General features: G+C 33.4%; 1 protein-coding gene across 1 annotated transcript in view; it reads right to left on the bottom strand.

Moving 5' to 3' along the window:
- Positions 1-623: 623 nt before the first annotated feature.
- The window catches only part of LOC140449785 (polygalacturonase-like), a 43,971-nt gene continuing 28,244 nt past the window's right edge, over positions 624-16,350 (bottom strand). The window contains exon 4 of the mRNA XM_072543130.1: positions 624-917. Coding sequence (XP_072399231.1) covers positions 667-917 — 251 coding nt within the window. The 3' untranslated portion in view covers positions 624-666. The remainder of the gene's footprint in view (positions 918-16,350) is intronic.

Here is a 16,350-nt window from a genome sequence, read left to right on the forward strand (position 1 = left end):
CCTTTGTATATTATACACGGTGTAAGTAAATAAGTGCAACAAACTTTAGGCAGTGATTCTGCATGAAAAGCTAATGGCACTTTGCTATATATACGTGTGTCTGCAAATGCTGTTTTCTTAAATACAGGGTGTTGAAATTTTTCTTACTTTCTATTGCTCTGAAGCCAGTTGAGAAATTTTGCAAATGAAATTTGGTGATCTGTAAGAGATAGTTATTGTGTATTTTTCCCATACATCATACAATTTTATTTTTAAAAATTGGTGTGCATACAAGTGAAGGTTTTAAAAAAAAATGGTACACCATTGAGATATTTAAAACTAACAATCATTTTTAAATTAATATTGGCAACCATAATGGATAACAATTATAAATCAAATACCATAACATTATCTACCATTCTTTCGAAGAATAAAGGATACAGGATAAAGGAGGAGAAGACAGATAGACCGGCAATAGTTCTGTTAAGCTACTCGATCCATTCAACAGCACTGCAAGCATGGTTACATTTTTGGGTGTTAATTGGGTCAGCTGGAACTGCTTTGCTACATTACAAAGCGTCTCTATTCCTTCATGCAGGATAAAGATTAAAGAAGAAATTACATTGAACAAAAGCAAAACAAAATTAAGATTCTGAACATAATATATTTTTTTATCTGGCTATACTTTTACCAACAGGACCAATTATTTGGCAAAAAATTACAAGCATTCTCAACTTCTGCATTTTCTATATCAATATCTGACCAATTCCAATTTGCACATCCATCTGAACCACACCATATATAGACGGCTCTAACATATTTGTCTGTCATATTTCCTTTAACATCTGAAATATCCAGTTCAGTAATTTTCACGTTTCCACTGGGTCTTCCTTCGTCATCAAGATCTTGGTGAACATCGATGCCTCTAAACAGTATTCCTAGAATAAAAAAAGTCAAGATAAGATAGTTAAATTAAAAAATGTAAAAAATAAAATTTAGATTTTTATTTTTCATAACATTGTTTAAATATTATTTGAAAAATATTTTTCTATGGCTGCTCAGTTCTGAAATCAAAGGAAACAAAATAAATCATTATTTATAAAGATTAAATAAATTTGAAGATAAATTTTTTTTATTAAGTTTTAGCTGGCTAAGTTGGATAAGTTGGCGGACAGGGTAATACTTAAAGTATAGATCCTGGCCTATATATAAAAAAGCGGGTATGAAGAGCATTCTTAAAGACAAATCAAGCTAGATGCATAAGAAAACCAAAGGAGGAATACCGGACCCTAAGAAGGGAAGAAAAAAGATTACACAGAAGAAAAAAAAAAAGGCAATTTGACAAAAGGTAGTATGTAAACAGAATGGCTAAGAACTCAAAACAAAAATCAAAAGTTTCACAGAAATATAAACACAATAAGTAAAGAGTTTAAGCAAGAAATAGGGAGTTTTAAGGATAAAGAGGGAAATATCCTAAGTAATACGGCCCCAATCTTGAACCCATGGGTTGTTTTTTCTATGCAAAATTTAACGGCCATTATATCGAAGAAGCAGATAACACCGTAGCAGATCGAAATAATTGGAATCTACTCAACCCAAACGAAAGACCACCTACCACTGAAGAGGTTGCCCAAGCCATTAAAAAGATTAAAAATAATAAAGCACTAGGAACTGATCAAATTTGTAGTGAGCTCTACAAGAATGGTGAATACCATGTGAATGGTTCATGGCGTGATATGCCCGTTACATAAATCAGCTCCAGTGTGACAACTACAGAAGTATATCCCTATTAAGAACTGCTTAAAATACTAGCAAATATTCTCTATGAAAGGCTATAAAATTACACAGTGCCATAGTTGGAAAATACCATGCCGAATTTACGCCAGAAAAATCAACAATTGACCAGATTCATTTATTAAGACAGATCCTCGAAGAAACATTAGAATGGAATAGAAATATGCTTTATTGCCACTAAAAATTGTATAATTTTATGGGCAAAGCTTATATAAGTTAAAAAAAAGTATTAATAGAAATAACAATTATAATTTACTAAAATTACATAAATCGTCAATATCACAGAATAAAACATAAAATATACAATCCATTGCAAAATTTCACTATATTGCAAATTGTATAATATGTCATCGAATGCCATAGTCTGTGGACTAGTACGCATTTCGATGCGCATCGCCCCGCCTCGAATTTTCCCATTGGCTCTTGACCTGGAAATCCCTATTTATCGCTCGAACAGCGCATATAAATATTGGCGATTTTCAGGTCAACCAGGTGAGTCCTTTGCGGGCTCTCCGAGAGCTTATTGCTCTCGGGGCTCTGCCTCCTTCATTTATTTTCCATACTCTGTGGCTGAGAATTGTTTCAACTTAACTTGGTGTTTTTATTTCGACGAAGAAATTGTCATGTAAAATAAATATTTTCCAAGTCCATAACCCGAAAATGGACTTAAGTAGAGGAGCTCTCGACGTTTACTCCGAAGCCCTCTACAGAGCACCCGGGGATATCAGAAGGTGATTAGACCCTTATTTGTTCCCCCGAGGTGACAAATAAAACCTTACGAACTAGTTTACGAATACGTTTAAGCTGCTGCATGTGATACCCAAATATATATAAAAATATTTTGTTACTTCTTGTACCTAAACGAACTGTACTTTCTTAATTATTCGTTGAGAAACTTTTCCACTGAATAATAAGGTCTTTCAGATAGATAGGCTTTTGGATAGGATTTTTTTACTAACTCAGTGAATGGGATCGGTAAATACACATCAACGCTTGAATTTCTAGTGGAGTAGTCATGACTGGGTCTTGCTGGAAAAACATGTATGTGTTTACGAATTAAGCAAACAGTTTCTAGAATATATACAGAGAGAAGAGGTGAAATCCCCTGATTTTTTAAGTAGCTTTTGCAACGTGTTATTGTACTGAGGCCAAAAAGATACCGTATTGCTTTTTTTTGTAATTTAAAAATAACATCAGCTTCGGCAGCTGTACTAGAACTCCAAAAAGGAACGCCATATCGAACATGAGACTCGAACAAAGAAACGTATGTTATTTTGGAAGATGCTAAATTCATTTTCTTCGAAACAGATCTCATTGCATAGCAGGCTAAAGCTAGTATCTTACTTAACAAATCGATATGAAGGGACCATTTAAGGTTGCTGTCTATAAAAATACCAAGAAATTTTACAGAATCAATTATACTGATCTGGCTGTTATTAAGAAGCAAGGGTTGAAGGGCTCCTTTATAGGATAATGCTACTGTCTTATCCACGTTAAAAGAGAGTAAATTAGAGTTGGACCAGGTTTTTATTTTAAGTAGATCAGAAGTTATAATTGCATGAAGCGTTGCAATATTAGAGTTCTTCCAGGTAATACTGGTATTATCAGCAAGAAGAAACATTTTTCCATTGATTTTTAAGTTAGTGATGTTATTTAAAAAGATAAGGAAAAATGTAGGACCCAGTACTGAACCTTGTAGTTCAGTACTAGGTCCTCAATGCTTTTGTGAACATAGAATGTTTTTGTGACTAGAGTCAATATCATTTGCTCGAACTAGTTGTTTCCTTTTCTTCAAGTAAGATTGGAACCAATTCAAAGAAATACCTCGAATTCCGTAGAAATTTTCTCGAATAGTTTTTTTATCGCAATGTCATGATTTACACAATCAAAAGCTTTGCACAACAAACAGTGGCAGTATAAAGATTGTTGTTTTGTGCTTGATAGACCTCATGTAGTACAGAAAACATAGCATCGCTGGTACATTTATTAGATAAAAAGCCGAACTGACTTTGTAATAAAATGTTGTTTTCAACGAGAAAGGAGAAAGGACATAATCGGGCTTATAAGTCTCTTAATAGTTTTGGATAGGACAGGTAGTAAGGCAATATGTCTATAGTTGCAGACATTAGATTTATCACCACCCTTATGAAGAGGAACAATAATGGCTGTCTATAGGCACTCTATAAATATACCTTTTTCAAAAGAATCGTTAATTAGTAAGACCAGGACTTCCAACATATTATTTGTGAGATTTAGGAACATTTTTTTGGATAGTCCATCAGTACTACAGGAAGATCTGCTTTTGATACTACTAAGTGTTTAGATCAGTTCAGATTTATCAACTGGTCTTATAAAGAATAAATTTGAGACCTTTTTTGAATTGAGAAGATAGAAAATAGGATCGTGTTGGGGCAAAATAGCTGATGTTATATTTTTACTTACAATAACGAAGTATTCATTTAGATTTTCAGGGTTTGGAAGAGAAAATATTTGAGCTGTGTTGGTTTCATTTCGAAGACCGTTTATTATGGACCAAGTTTTATCATTTCACAAAGTATCATATTATATTATCACGTCATATTATTTAAAAATCTCGTTTTGGAGAGGCAACGGAATAGTGGTTTCGGTGACTTTTCCTTGATTTTTGTAGGTGAATAATTCTTTCCGAAGTGATAAAGGACCTAAAAGCAGCAAGATCAGCTTTCACCACAGTTTTACCAATTCCATAGGCATTGTTAAATTCTAGAAGGATTTTTCGTAGGTCTTCAGTTTTAGTGGGAAGTCCTCCGGAAGCCAAAAAGAGTTTAACGCTTGTTTTGGTGAATCCTTCATAACATACTGAAGCAGGTTGGTCGTGTAGAAAAGCAAGATGTAGTTTAATTGATTTTAAGATATCCGGTTCCCTTAATCTTGCTAAAAGATATCGACTGTTCGAGTTATTGGTCAGTCTAACTCTTGGTGGGGTCAAAGGATCCAGATTTATCGATGGTTCCAAAGCATCCTTCTTAATGAAGTTAATATGAGAATGGAAAGCATTCTTCGATTTGCAAATTTCGATGGCATTGGTTCGGACTTCACTTTTGTTGTTGCTTCAAATGGTAATTGGATTTTCCAAGCTAACGGGGCTTCTGATGTTCTTCGAACTCATATTTGACTCAGATGAAGGCATTGGTTCGGAATATGGAGATTCTGTAGGCCATTTAATGTTTACACTAGGCGACCAAATTTCCTTATTAAATAATAAGTCAATGGAGGTTTTAGATTTTATGCATATTTTGAATGAGGAACCACTCGCTGTGTCGGAGCCTTGAAGGAGGGCATAACATCTAATATATTCCTTGATATCCAGCTTCTCTTTAATAAGGCGAACAATTTGTATAGGGATGTAAATTGGGGTTGTTAAGTTGGTAACAACTACATAATGGCATTTATCTTCTATAATTTTTGGCTTTTTCTCTGTTGATTCTAAATGTTGAGGGAATTCAGTTTGGGTAGCTGAGGTGACATAAAATGTATTTTTTTCAATACTTCTTTTTTCGTTTGTATATAAGATATGTTGTTGGTAAGATAACCCATTTTAATAGATATTTCACTGATGTTTGAAGGGAATCCAAGCGAAATCGAGATAGTCTTAGCAGACCATCATAGATTTTTTGAGCAGGTAAAACCTTTAAACCTTAAGCAACTACCAATAGCCAACCAAAAACATGATGATTTATTGCAATTTTTGCCGTACATTAGTGATCATAACAAAACGTATTTTAAACAGTAAAACGTTCCTCAACATTACGTGCCGATGACTATTCTGCTTTAGAGGAACAAAAATATAGTTTAACTACAAATATTTTGTTTTTACAGGACGCGATGTTATTTTTTAAATACTTAAATAACCGATTTTGCAAAATAAATACTTCACTTTAGGGCCAATTTCCAAGAAAAATTACTATTTCTTAATTTCAAAATTCAAACTTACTATAGTCTATTTCCATCATATTGATAGCACATTATGTATGCAAATCCCTAAACTGTTGATACGGGTGACTCAATGAAAAATAGATATTTATCAACAAGTTTACAGAAGTATATAGGAAAACAATTTTAAATTAAGTATGACCACCAGGTATAAAGGTTGAAGCAGAATAGAATACAATAGTTTTGAGGGTTACTAATCCCTAAATAAAGTTGCCAGTGTCGGAGTGATGGAGATTAACAGGTACTAATGAATTTGCAAGGAACGTAAGATGTTTATTTTATTGGTTATATATAAAATAATTTGTGGCCGTAATAGGGGCCGATTTGTAAAAAAATGAATATTATTTTAATCAAATTCCATTTCAGATTCACTGCTTTCTTCAGAATCTAAGGAATCTTCAACTCCAATGTTAATTATTACCGGTTCCAGCATTGAATCAGTCATATTATCCAAATTCCAGATTTTATTTTCTTCCCCGTGAGCATGACTAACAGCATTTTTCCAATTTTCTGGGGTTACTTTTGATAAGGAATGTTCTAATAATTGTTGTAAGTCTTCTAATTTAAAAGTTTTGTTGTTGCATCCGACTTCACCCTTTACTTGAGACCATATATTTTCTATCGGATTCAGATCACAGTGGTAGGGGGGTAAACGTAAAATAATTACATTACGGTTTAATGCCATTTCATCAATTATATATTTTTTATAAGCTGCTTTATGTTGCCTTACAATAGGTAATAATTCCTTTTTTGTCGAATTCTCCTTGTACTCAATTGCGTGTTTATCCAACCATTCGATTATCTCTCTTTTTTTCCATGCCGTTGTTGGCAATTTTTCTGCTAGTCTTGAATGGTAACTAGCATTGTCCATGACTATGACAGAATTTTTTGGAATTAAATCCAACATTTACTCAAAATATTCTTCAAAAACGTCAGCAGTCATTTCCTCGTGATAATCTTTGGTTGATTTTGAGGCAAAACTTAATAATCCACCATTGACAAAACCGTATTCGTTTCCAATATGGGTTATTATGAGTTGGCGTCCTTTTCCAACGGGAATATTGTTTATTCCAGTAGATACACCTTCGATGAATGCCTAACGGGAACTTTTCACATTTGTATCAACCCATAGATATGGTAGAGTATGACCTTCATTTAGCCAAGTCTCGTCCAAATAATAAATTATTTTCCGTTCTTCTCGGTACTTTTTAATAGTTCTTAGATAATCTCGTCTCCAACATAGAATGTAATCTTTTTCAATTAAAACGGATTTTCTTCTATTCTTTTGCCAACGAAATCCCATCTCTCTCAATAGTCTCCATAATTTCTTGTTGCTTATGATTGGTAACTCTTCGTTTTCTCTAATTAATGTTTGGATTTTGTCCAATATTGGAAATTCTTTGTTAAAAAAAATGAGTAGACGTTGCGTCTTATCATGTTTTTATGTATTTCTTCAATTTTCAGGGGTTTACTCCCTCCACTCTTCTTGGGAGATGAAACAGTTCCTCCTTTTCTTTCTTTAAGGAATCTAAAAATTGTGGCTTCTCCAACTCCTGTCATATTTGAACACATGTTAACGATTTCACGAACATTACTTAAAGGGCGTTGATGTACAAGTGCATCGTGTACATTTAATATTATATTTTTCTCTCTTAGACTGAAGGCACCTTTAAAACTACACTTAACCGGGATAAAACCTGTTGTCGACGTCATTTTTAAATGCAAATAACAAAATATCGACACCAAAAACGTAGGTAGGCAAGACATGAACAATGTACATCTACAAACTAAATGGAAGATGCAAACAATTTTTAATTTATATTATTGGCATAAGCTGTAATGTGGCATAAAAACTACTTAAACTATCATTAGTGAAGCCTTATCAGTAATTCCAGATATTTGTTTAAAGAAGGTATTCTTTTTGTGTCAGGCGATAACTTGTATAGAAAACAATAATCACCTTTAAATTACTGTTTACATTAATTTATTTCGTGAAACATTGAATTCTCTCGTTAATCACCCGTGTATAATTAACAATATTCGTGTTGCATATATACCGACGTTTTTTACGTACAAAAAAGGTATAGTGAGATTAGTGGACACTTATTTTACAGAAGATTTTTTAAAAGATAATGAATTGTTGACGGCATCTTAAAATATTAATTTTTTTTATTTATTTCAAAACAAGTATAGGGTGACGTCTATGGTTTTTTGACCTGTTGAGGATTTGCATACATAATGTGCTATCAATATGATGGAAAAGGACTATAAACATATGACAACACAATATTTGGTAATAAAAAATACTACTTTTGTTTTACTTGAAATTTCGTTATTAGTAATCAAAAATCTATTTTACCTAAATTTAAAATTAACATTTTACTTTTTCTGAAACTTAAATTGCTTATTATTCAAAACAATGGGTAACAAAGTTACCTACCAAAGTTACCAACATTAAGTCAAAGGTTTAAATTAGATTAAATCACCGATAAAAATGTTAAAATACTAGTGCACTAAAAGTATCTCTATACAGTAAGAGCAATGGTTCCAATAAAAAACTAAAAAAAGTTAAATTAGTTTAAGTAGACAATTTATGTGGAGAACTATGGACAATGTTGGCTATCAGATTTATTTAATATAAATATAGATGTGGAACAACCGTTAGATAAACGAAGAAGCCGTATTAAGTGCCTGTGTATAAAACAAATAATTTAATAAAGAAAGTATAAATAATAACAAATAATAAAGAAAGTATTTTTATAAATATCTTATAATTTAATGTTAATGGATTTACAGTAAATGATAATACCATAATGACAGAGACAGTATAAGACCCAACTAAAGACTTGAATTTACAATTCTTTACATTCTTACATCGGTGTGAGAAGATTTTTAAGTAGAATTGTTGACGTCGGTATTGCCGTGTTTAAAGGACCAGCTAAATAAAACAAGGAGAACACACGCAGGACACGTATGTATAATCAATATAAAAAATCTTAAATACCTTTCATTGTGCTGGTTGCGAAATAATGACAACTGAGTCGGTGTTTCGTACAAAACATTGCATAAATACATAACTGTAATATTGATTACACCCCTTAATTATAGCTAGTAGAAATTCTTTTCATTAAAACTATTTTACATAAATAAATAAATTACTAATTTTAATCCATTTATTTTTCTTGTAAGAGGTCGGTAATTGCATACTTTGGTATATTACAGATTTAGCCATACGGCTCACACTCCCTCTAAGGGCAACATTCACTCATCCCAGACACCTAAAGTATCAAAAGGATTGAGCTCTGGTGGGACTCTTTCTATGTTATCGAGCCCTAGGTGACTTGGTATGTTGGAGTATCCCCCAAAAATTTTCGTACACATCTGGACGTACAGCTTTCTGTATGGTCTTATAGAGATGTTCATTTAGACCCAGTTGTTTTATGTTTCCTAGGAGGTTTTTGGAAATAACACCAGTACTAGAGAGAATAATAGGTACTGCTTGGGTACCTATTATTCTAGATCTCTGTACTTGGCGATCTTTTCGTTGTATTTAACACGTAAATTATTGGTGTTGAATATCGCCACATCAATAAGTGTTGTTTGCCTAGTAATTTTATTAACTAGTATGAGATCCGGTTATTATGTGCCACTGGTTGGTCTGTAAGCAGAGTGCGGTCCCAATATAGCTTGTAGTTGTCATTTTCAAGCATTCTGTCAGGGACGTATTGATAATAAGGAATATGGTCAGTTTGGAGAAATCCCAGTTTGTGAGCTAGTTCTTGGTGGATAATCTTTCCTACTGAGTCATGACGTTCTTTATAATCGGTGCCGATAAACGCCTGGCTACCGATAATATGTTGGATGGTTTCTTGGGCTTGGCATCCATATCGCCATTTGTCATTTTGGACTTGCAGATCTTTGACAATATATTTCAAATAACTTTTAGTTGGAATAACCTGATCCTGAATGGCGAGTAGGAAACCATCAGCCAGGAAAACATCATTCTTGATGTCAACCAATAGTTTGACATCAATCGATTGTCGACATATTCTTGGCTGATCTCATTGAGATGTCGCAGAGGTTTAACCATTCAGGTGCACATTTTTTCTTGCTTAGTAGATGGTTTATGCGCATTTCTTGTTCCCTCAGTTTAAGCGACATTGTATCATCTACTGCGCAAATTGCTCGATGTAAAGTAGATGTTTCAGCTTACACCTGAAAATAAGTTCTTAAATTAGTAACCTGTTTATCCAGTTGATCACCTACGTCCATCTCTTCCCCCTTGATACCGCGGTAATGTTGTTCTCTCTGCTGCACTGCGTGGATGGTGTTTTTGCGCCTTTGTAAGAAGTGTTCTTACTTTCCGCTGAAGACCGTCTATATCCATTTTTGACCACTTTATAATACCAAATGAGTAGCTCAGCGTGGAACAAGCGTACATATTTAATGCCTTAAACAAATTTTTACTATTAAGATATGACCGATTTAGTTGTCTTACTCTTCGTACGAACTCCAAAGTTAGTTCGGTTTTCATTTGTTTATGGTCAATTTTCCGCGCTTGTTTTACTCCGAGATGTTTGTACATATCGTTTTCACCCATTGCCTTAAAGTTTTGGCCATATTGCATATCGAAACCTCCGGGCTGAACCTTTCCTCTGACTATATTTAGTATACGGCACTTGTCTAGTCCAAAATGCATACTGATATTTAAGAAAGTATCTACAGTTTTTAGCATCTGATCTAAGTAGTTTCGAGTGGAAGTCATTAATTTCAAATCATCCATATACAAAAGATGATTAAGCTTCGCCACAACAGTATTATTATTTTTGATGCTAAAACCTGAGTCAGTGGAGTTCAGTAGCTGAGATAGTGGGTTCATCGCTAAACAGAACCAAAGAGGACTCAACGAGTCCCTCTGGAGAAGACCCCGGTTAATTGGGATATCTTCAGTTTCGATGTTGTTTTCACCGGGTATTTGAAGGTGAATTTTAGTCTTTTACTCGGTCATTATATGTTTTAACTATATTACTATATTATCATCGACTTTATATATTTTCAATATATCTATGCCATTCATATGGCATGTGGTACTGAATCAAGGGCCTTCTTGTAGTCAATAAAAGCTGTGAAAAGGTTCCTTTTTTATGTACGCCTGGTTGGAAATAACTGAGTCGATTATAAGTTGTTCTTTACAGCCCATGGAACCCTTAGTGCCTCCTTTCTGCTGAGGCTCTATGATATTGTTTATAGAACAGTGTTGGTAGATATGCTGGGCTACATAGGATATGACCAATTTGTAAAAAGTTGGAAGACAAGTAATTGGGCGGTACTTAGCTGGATCTTGGGTGTTATTTTGATCCTTCGGTATGAGGGAAGTGGTTCCCTGTGTAAGAAATAGTGGTATTTTCTGCGGATTAGAAATAACATGATTAATTAATACTGTTAAAAGCTCGTGTACACTCCAAAACTTCTTTAGCCAGAAGTTTTAAACTCCGTCTGGTCCAGGAGATTTCCAGTTATGAAGTTCTTTGATTATGTTCGAGACTTCTTCAGTGGTGAAGGGAATATTACTGTAGTGTTGACAGTTTTTCTTCATAGGGAATATTACTGCAGTGTTGACAGTTTTTCGTTATTTCTTCAATCCATCCAGCATTGTTGTTATGAGTAACTAAGTCGAAAGTTGGTTTCCCCAAAACTCATGAATTTCTTCTTGGCTTGGGTAGGATTTATTTTCATATTCTACACTGGAATTCAGTTTCCTATAGAAAGCCTTCTCCTCATGCTCAAAAGTATATTGTCTCATTTCCAGTTGTTACTGACTTTGTATCTCCTCAGACGACCTGAATAAACGGAGAGTTTTTGTTTTAATGTATCCAGACAGTACTGAGCTGTGTTGTTTTCTGGATCATGTTGTGAGTGTCTGGGAGTATTCAGAATTATTTCTTTAGCTCTTTTAACTATTTTTCGTGTTCTTACTCCTCGAATGTATTCCGTAATTTGTCCAATATCCTAGGCAATAATTCAATTTTCCTGAGCAGTCGTTTTTCCCAGGGTGCAATTCTGTTTTCATTCCGATATTAGTACCCCGTCGTGTTCTGATCAATCAACTTTGGTATATTATTATTAGAATATTAATATATATGTTAGTTAAAGTAGTAGACAAATAAAGGGGATAAAGAAAAGAGGTGAACGAACTAATCAAAACAAAACACATTTAGAAGGAAATAAGAGCAGACTACTTTTAATCCCTATTTACTAAAGGTGACGATAATAAAAGATTGATGACATCGAAATTATTAGACAAAAGAACCAAAATGACTATCTACAGAACACTGATTAGACCCGTAGTAACCTATGGATGTGAAACTTGGGTAATGACGAAAAAAGATGAAGCCCAACTCAGGACATTCGAGAGAAAAATACTGAGAAAAGTATATGGCCCGGTACAAGAGGAAGATGGCACATGGAGAATCAGGAGAAACGACGAGGTAAATGAGTTAAATGAAGGTTATGACATTGTAAGATTTGTGAAAAGTCAAAGACTGTCATGGCTGGGACATGTGCAGAGACAAACCGATGCAAAAACAACAAAGAAAATGTTACAATGGAAGCCCATAGGAAGGCGAAAAAAGGAAGGCCCAGAACGAGATGGTTGGATGACGTGGAAGACGACCTGAAAACAATAAACATAAGACAATGGAGAAGAAGGGCACAAGAGAGATCTGAATGGAAGGACATAGCCAGACAGACAAAGACCCATCCAGGGTTATGATGCCAAAAGAAGAAGAAGAAGAAGAAGAAGAGGAAGACGATAATGAACCACCAGACCAGAGGTGACGGCAAACGAAGAAATAAATATTGAGGAGGAAGAGGGAAAGCAAGCGGTAAGAAAATTAAAAATTAAGAATGTTTAAACATAACCTAAAACACGATATGAACTTGGAAAATTGTATCTACTTTTAATGTACCTTGGTCCAATAAAAGAAATGTACCTTGGACTGGTCCAAGGTACCTGATCTCATGGTTAGAAAAAATATTGCTCTAAAAATAAAATATTTTTTTGTTTTTAGAAAATGCCTCGAAGCAAGATGGGACTCAAACGTCCTGCAATTAATCTAGAAAACCTTAAAGCTGTCGTAGATGTTCTTGTACGGCGTCTTTTCATATGTGAAGCAGCGATAGAAAATAGTATTTCAAACACCACTTTTAGAGAGAAGAGACAAGAGAAAACTTTTAATTTTTAAAGTAAAATTGCACATAAGCGAATTTTTATAGACGATGAAGAACATCTTTGTGACCTACCAAAGAAAGAACTTTAAAAATTAGCATACGAATTTGCTAACGAAAATAATAAGAACATTTCTTATCCTTTGTTAGAAGAAAAGCAAGCTGGGAGGCAGTAGATATTGGGTTTTTTACTTAGACATCCTACTGTAGCCTAACGACAACCAGAAGCTACAAGTATTGCAAGAGCTACTGCTTTCAACAAAAACACTGTTTTAAACTTCTTTGTTAACTCACTTTGAGGCAAACAAAATATATAATATTGAGGAAACTGTTAATACCTCCAAAAATATTAGCATGAAAAGGGCAAAAACAAATAGGAAGCATAATTTCTGGAGAACGAGGAGCCAACATAACTATGGTGGCAGCTATAAAAAATGCAGTTAGTAATCAGGTGCCTCCTAAGCTTATATTCCCTCGAGTACACTTTAACCTTCGGAGTGCGGAGATTGTTTTACTTACTTAGATTACGATGATGGGTCAAGCGTGAACCATTCTCATTTTATTTATAAGGATGTTTTAAATAGTCCGTATTATTAAACAGTATTTTTAATTCAACAAAAAACATAGAAACATAGAAATTATAATCCCAAATTATTGTATTTAAATTTTTTAAGATGGTTCACCATCCTGGTCTTTTTGGCCGTAGTTGCATTTAATTTTGACAATATGGACTTCTTGCCATTTTGAATGAGTATTACAAACAAATCTTTTACACATGTCACACCTTTTTGAATATTTATTGTCACTACCCCTAGAAGAATAACAACGACCTCGTTTTGTTGCAGATTGCGGCACTTCTATTTGCTTTTTTACACTAACACCGGTGGTCTCTATTGCAGCGATTACGGATTTATGGTACCCGGTGGATTCTTCTTGTATTGCTTCAGCTCTTCGTTTTATATTGGGTGAGGTTAATTGTTTTTCAAGCTCCTCCAGAAATAGTTTTCTGTGAAGTTTTATATTGGGTATTCCATTCCGGATTTTTCATATGGCATAGAACGAAAGCATTGTAGCATGCAATATCCAAAAAGTTAAAAAATATACGTAAGGGCCATCTTTTTGTTGCTCTTTTGCTGACTTTTCGTGTAAGATAGTTCATTCGATTACATGAAATCAACTTTAACTTGAGAATATCCGTCAGAAAAAATCATAGCATGTAATTTGTCTTTAAAAAGACAAACACATGCCATGATGACACTCAAAATTTCCTGTTAGTAATTCCGAAGTAAGTTATGAGGGAAAAACCAGGAAAAAAACCTCATAATACTATCCCGACATGGTAAGTATTTGGTCGTGCATTTAGTTTACTTTACGTAATCATTATTAATCATAATTATTACATTTCATGTAATCGAATGAACTATCTTACAAGTAAAGTTGTCCCAGGAACGCAACTCAACAATATTGGCAATATCATTTTAAAGTTGTCTACTTTAAAATGTATAATGTATGTCTGAATTGTCAATATAAATGAGTCAGATAAAATTAAATTATTAGAAGAATTTTTTACCAAGTAACAAAAAAACAAAATTTGTTTAATTTACTAATTTTTGTATTTTGACAACCGTGAATCACATATCTCGGTTTCTGCAATAAATTTGGCAAAAGATAATGTAGTGGTATTATTAACTATATTACTATACTGTCCCACACACCTCACAAGCTACAGCCACTTGACAGATCTGTTTTTGGTCAATTTAAAACGTTTTTTAACCAAGCTTCAAATCAGTGATTAACAAATAATTCAGGAAAACCTATAAGCATCTACGACATTTCCGAAACAATTGAAACGGCATATTCGAAGGCTTTTTCGATTAACAATATTGTGAAAGGCTTTCTTGTGACAGGAATTTGGCCATTTAATGACACTGTTTTTAGTGAAGATGAATTTTTATCGGCCTACGTCATCGACCTACTTGAACAGTTCGAACCAGAACCTTCTAATAGTATTGCAAGAAATAAAGATCCTAATAACGATAACAATAACCGCCAGCAAATAATATTCACACCATCTACAAGTCGAGACAACCAAACTATAGTTTCTCCACATGAAATTAACCCTTTTCCGAATGCAGCACCAAGAAAATAAACTAAGTGGAAGAGAAGACAGGTAAGAAGTGGAATTTTAACAGATACACATGTTAAAGAAGAAATAGAACAATATAAATCGGCAAAAACCCAAGGGCAGTTTAAAAAGTGCGAAAGAAAGATAAAGCAGGAAGTATTTAATGAAGAAGAACCAGAAAAAATCCCTAAAAGAAATTAATAAACAAAAATAAAAATGAAAGTAACGAAGATAAAAGTGAAGTAAGTCTTACACTGTATGATTCATCATCAGATTAACAAGAAAAGTTTTTTGAGAAAATTATAGCAGAAACAGAAGACAAAGAAAATGAAGAAAATTATCAAATTAACAGTTATAATTTTGTTTTAGTAGAATTAGCTACATTTAGACATCTTGTAGCTAAAGTTATTAATGACCTAGATGACGGTTGTAACGTTAAATTTTACAAGAAAATTGAAAGTACGGTAGCATCTAGAAATTTTAAACCTAGTAATGAAGACCCTTCTTTTCTCAGCAACTGTGATGTGATCTGCGTCTTGCTGAACATAAATCTGTAGGTTTGTCAAAACGGCAAGAGAACTTATATTTGCAGTTGATTTTAGTCAATACAATATTGTTTAGTTTATCGGTTATTTATATTGTTAAATAAAGTTTATTTTTAAGTTACATTGTACTATTTTCTCTTACAAAATATTTATGTACAATAAGTTGTTCCAGTTATTTCGAGGTACAACCTTATGTTGTACCTCAGACTAGAGAGTGATTATTTTATTTACTTATTTTTCAAGTACTTATTTCATTTATATTAAAATTGTAAATGCATATTACAAAACTAAATCCATAAAGAAATCTTGTTTATCAATAATTTCTTTATATAACGTTATCTTTACCCAAATATCGAGTTTAAAAAAAAATGGTCCAAGGTACAACACTTTCACTCTGTATTTTTCTCTCTTCTTAGTGTGCGTCATCCTTTAACGATATTAGCCATCATTATGTATTAGCCATCATTACTTCACTGCTTTAAATTTATAGACCAGGACGTGCGTCGTCTTTACAATTTATTTTATAAATAACATTTGACTGATGATCTTTATTAACCTTGGGTTTAAAGTTTGAACAATATTTTCCAGATGTTTTTGATGATTTATATCCAACATTAATATCATAATTTGCCAACATTTTTGACATTTGTTCAGAAAATCCATTAATGCATGGTAACATATATTGGGCATACACACCAATACCTGCAT

This window comes from Diabrotica undecimpunctata, chromosome 9 (assembly GCF_040954645.1).
Source record: "Diabrotica undecimpunctata isolate CICGRU chromosome 9, icDiaUnde3, whole genome shotgun sequence".
Taxonomy (NCBI): Eukaryota; Metazoa; Arthropoda; class Insecta; order Coleoptera; family Chrysomelidae; genus Diabrotica; species Diabrotica undecimpunctata.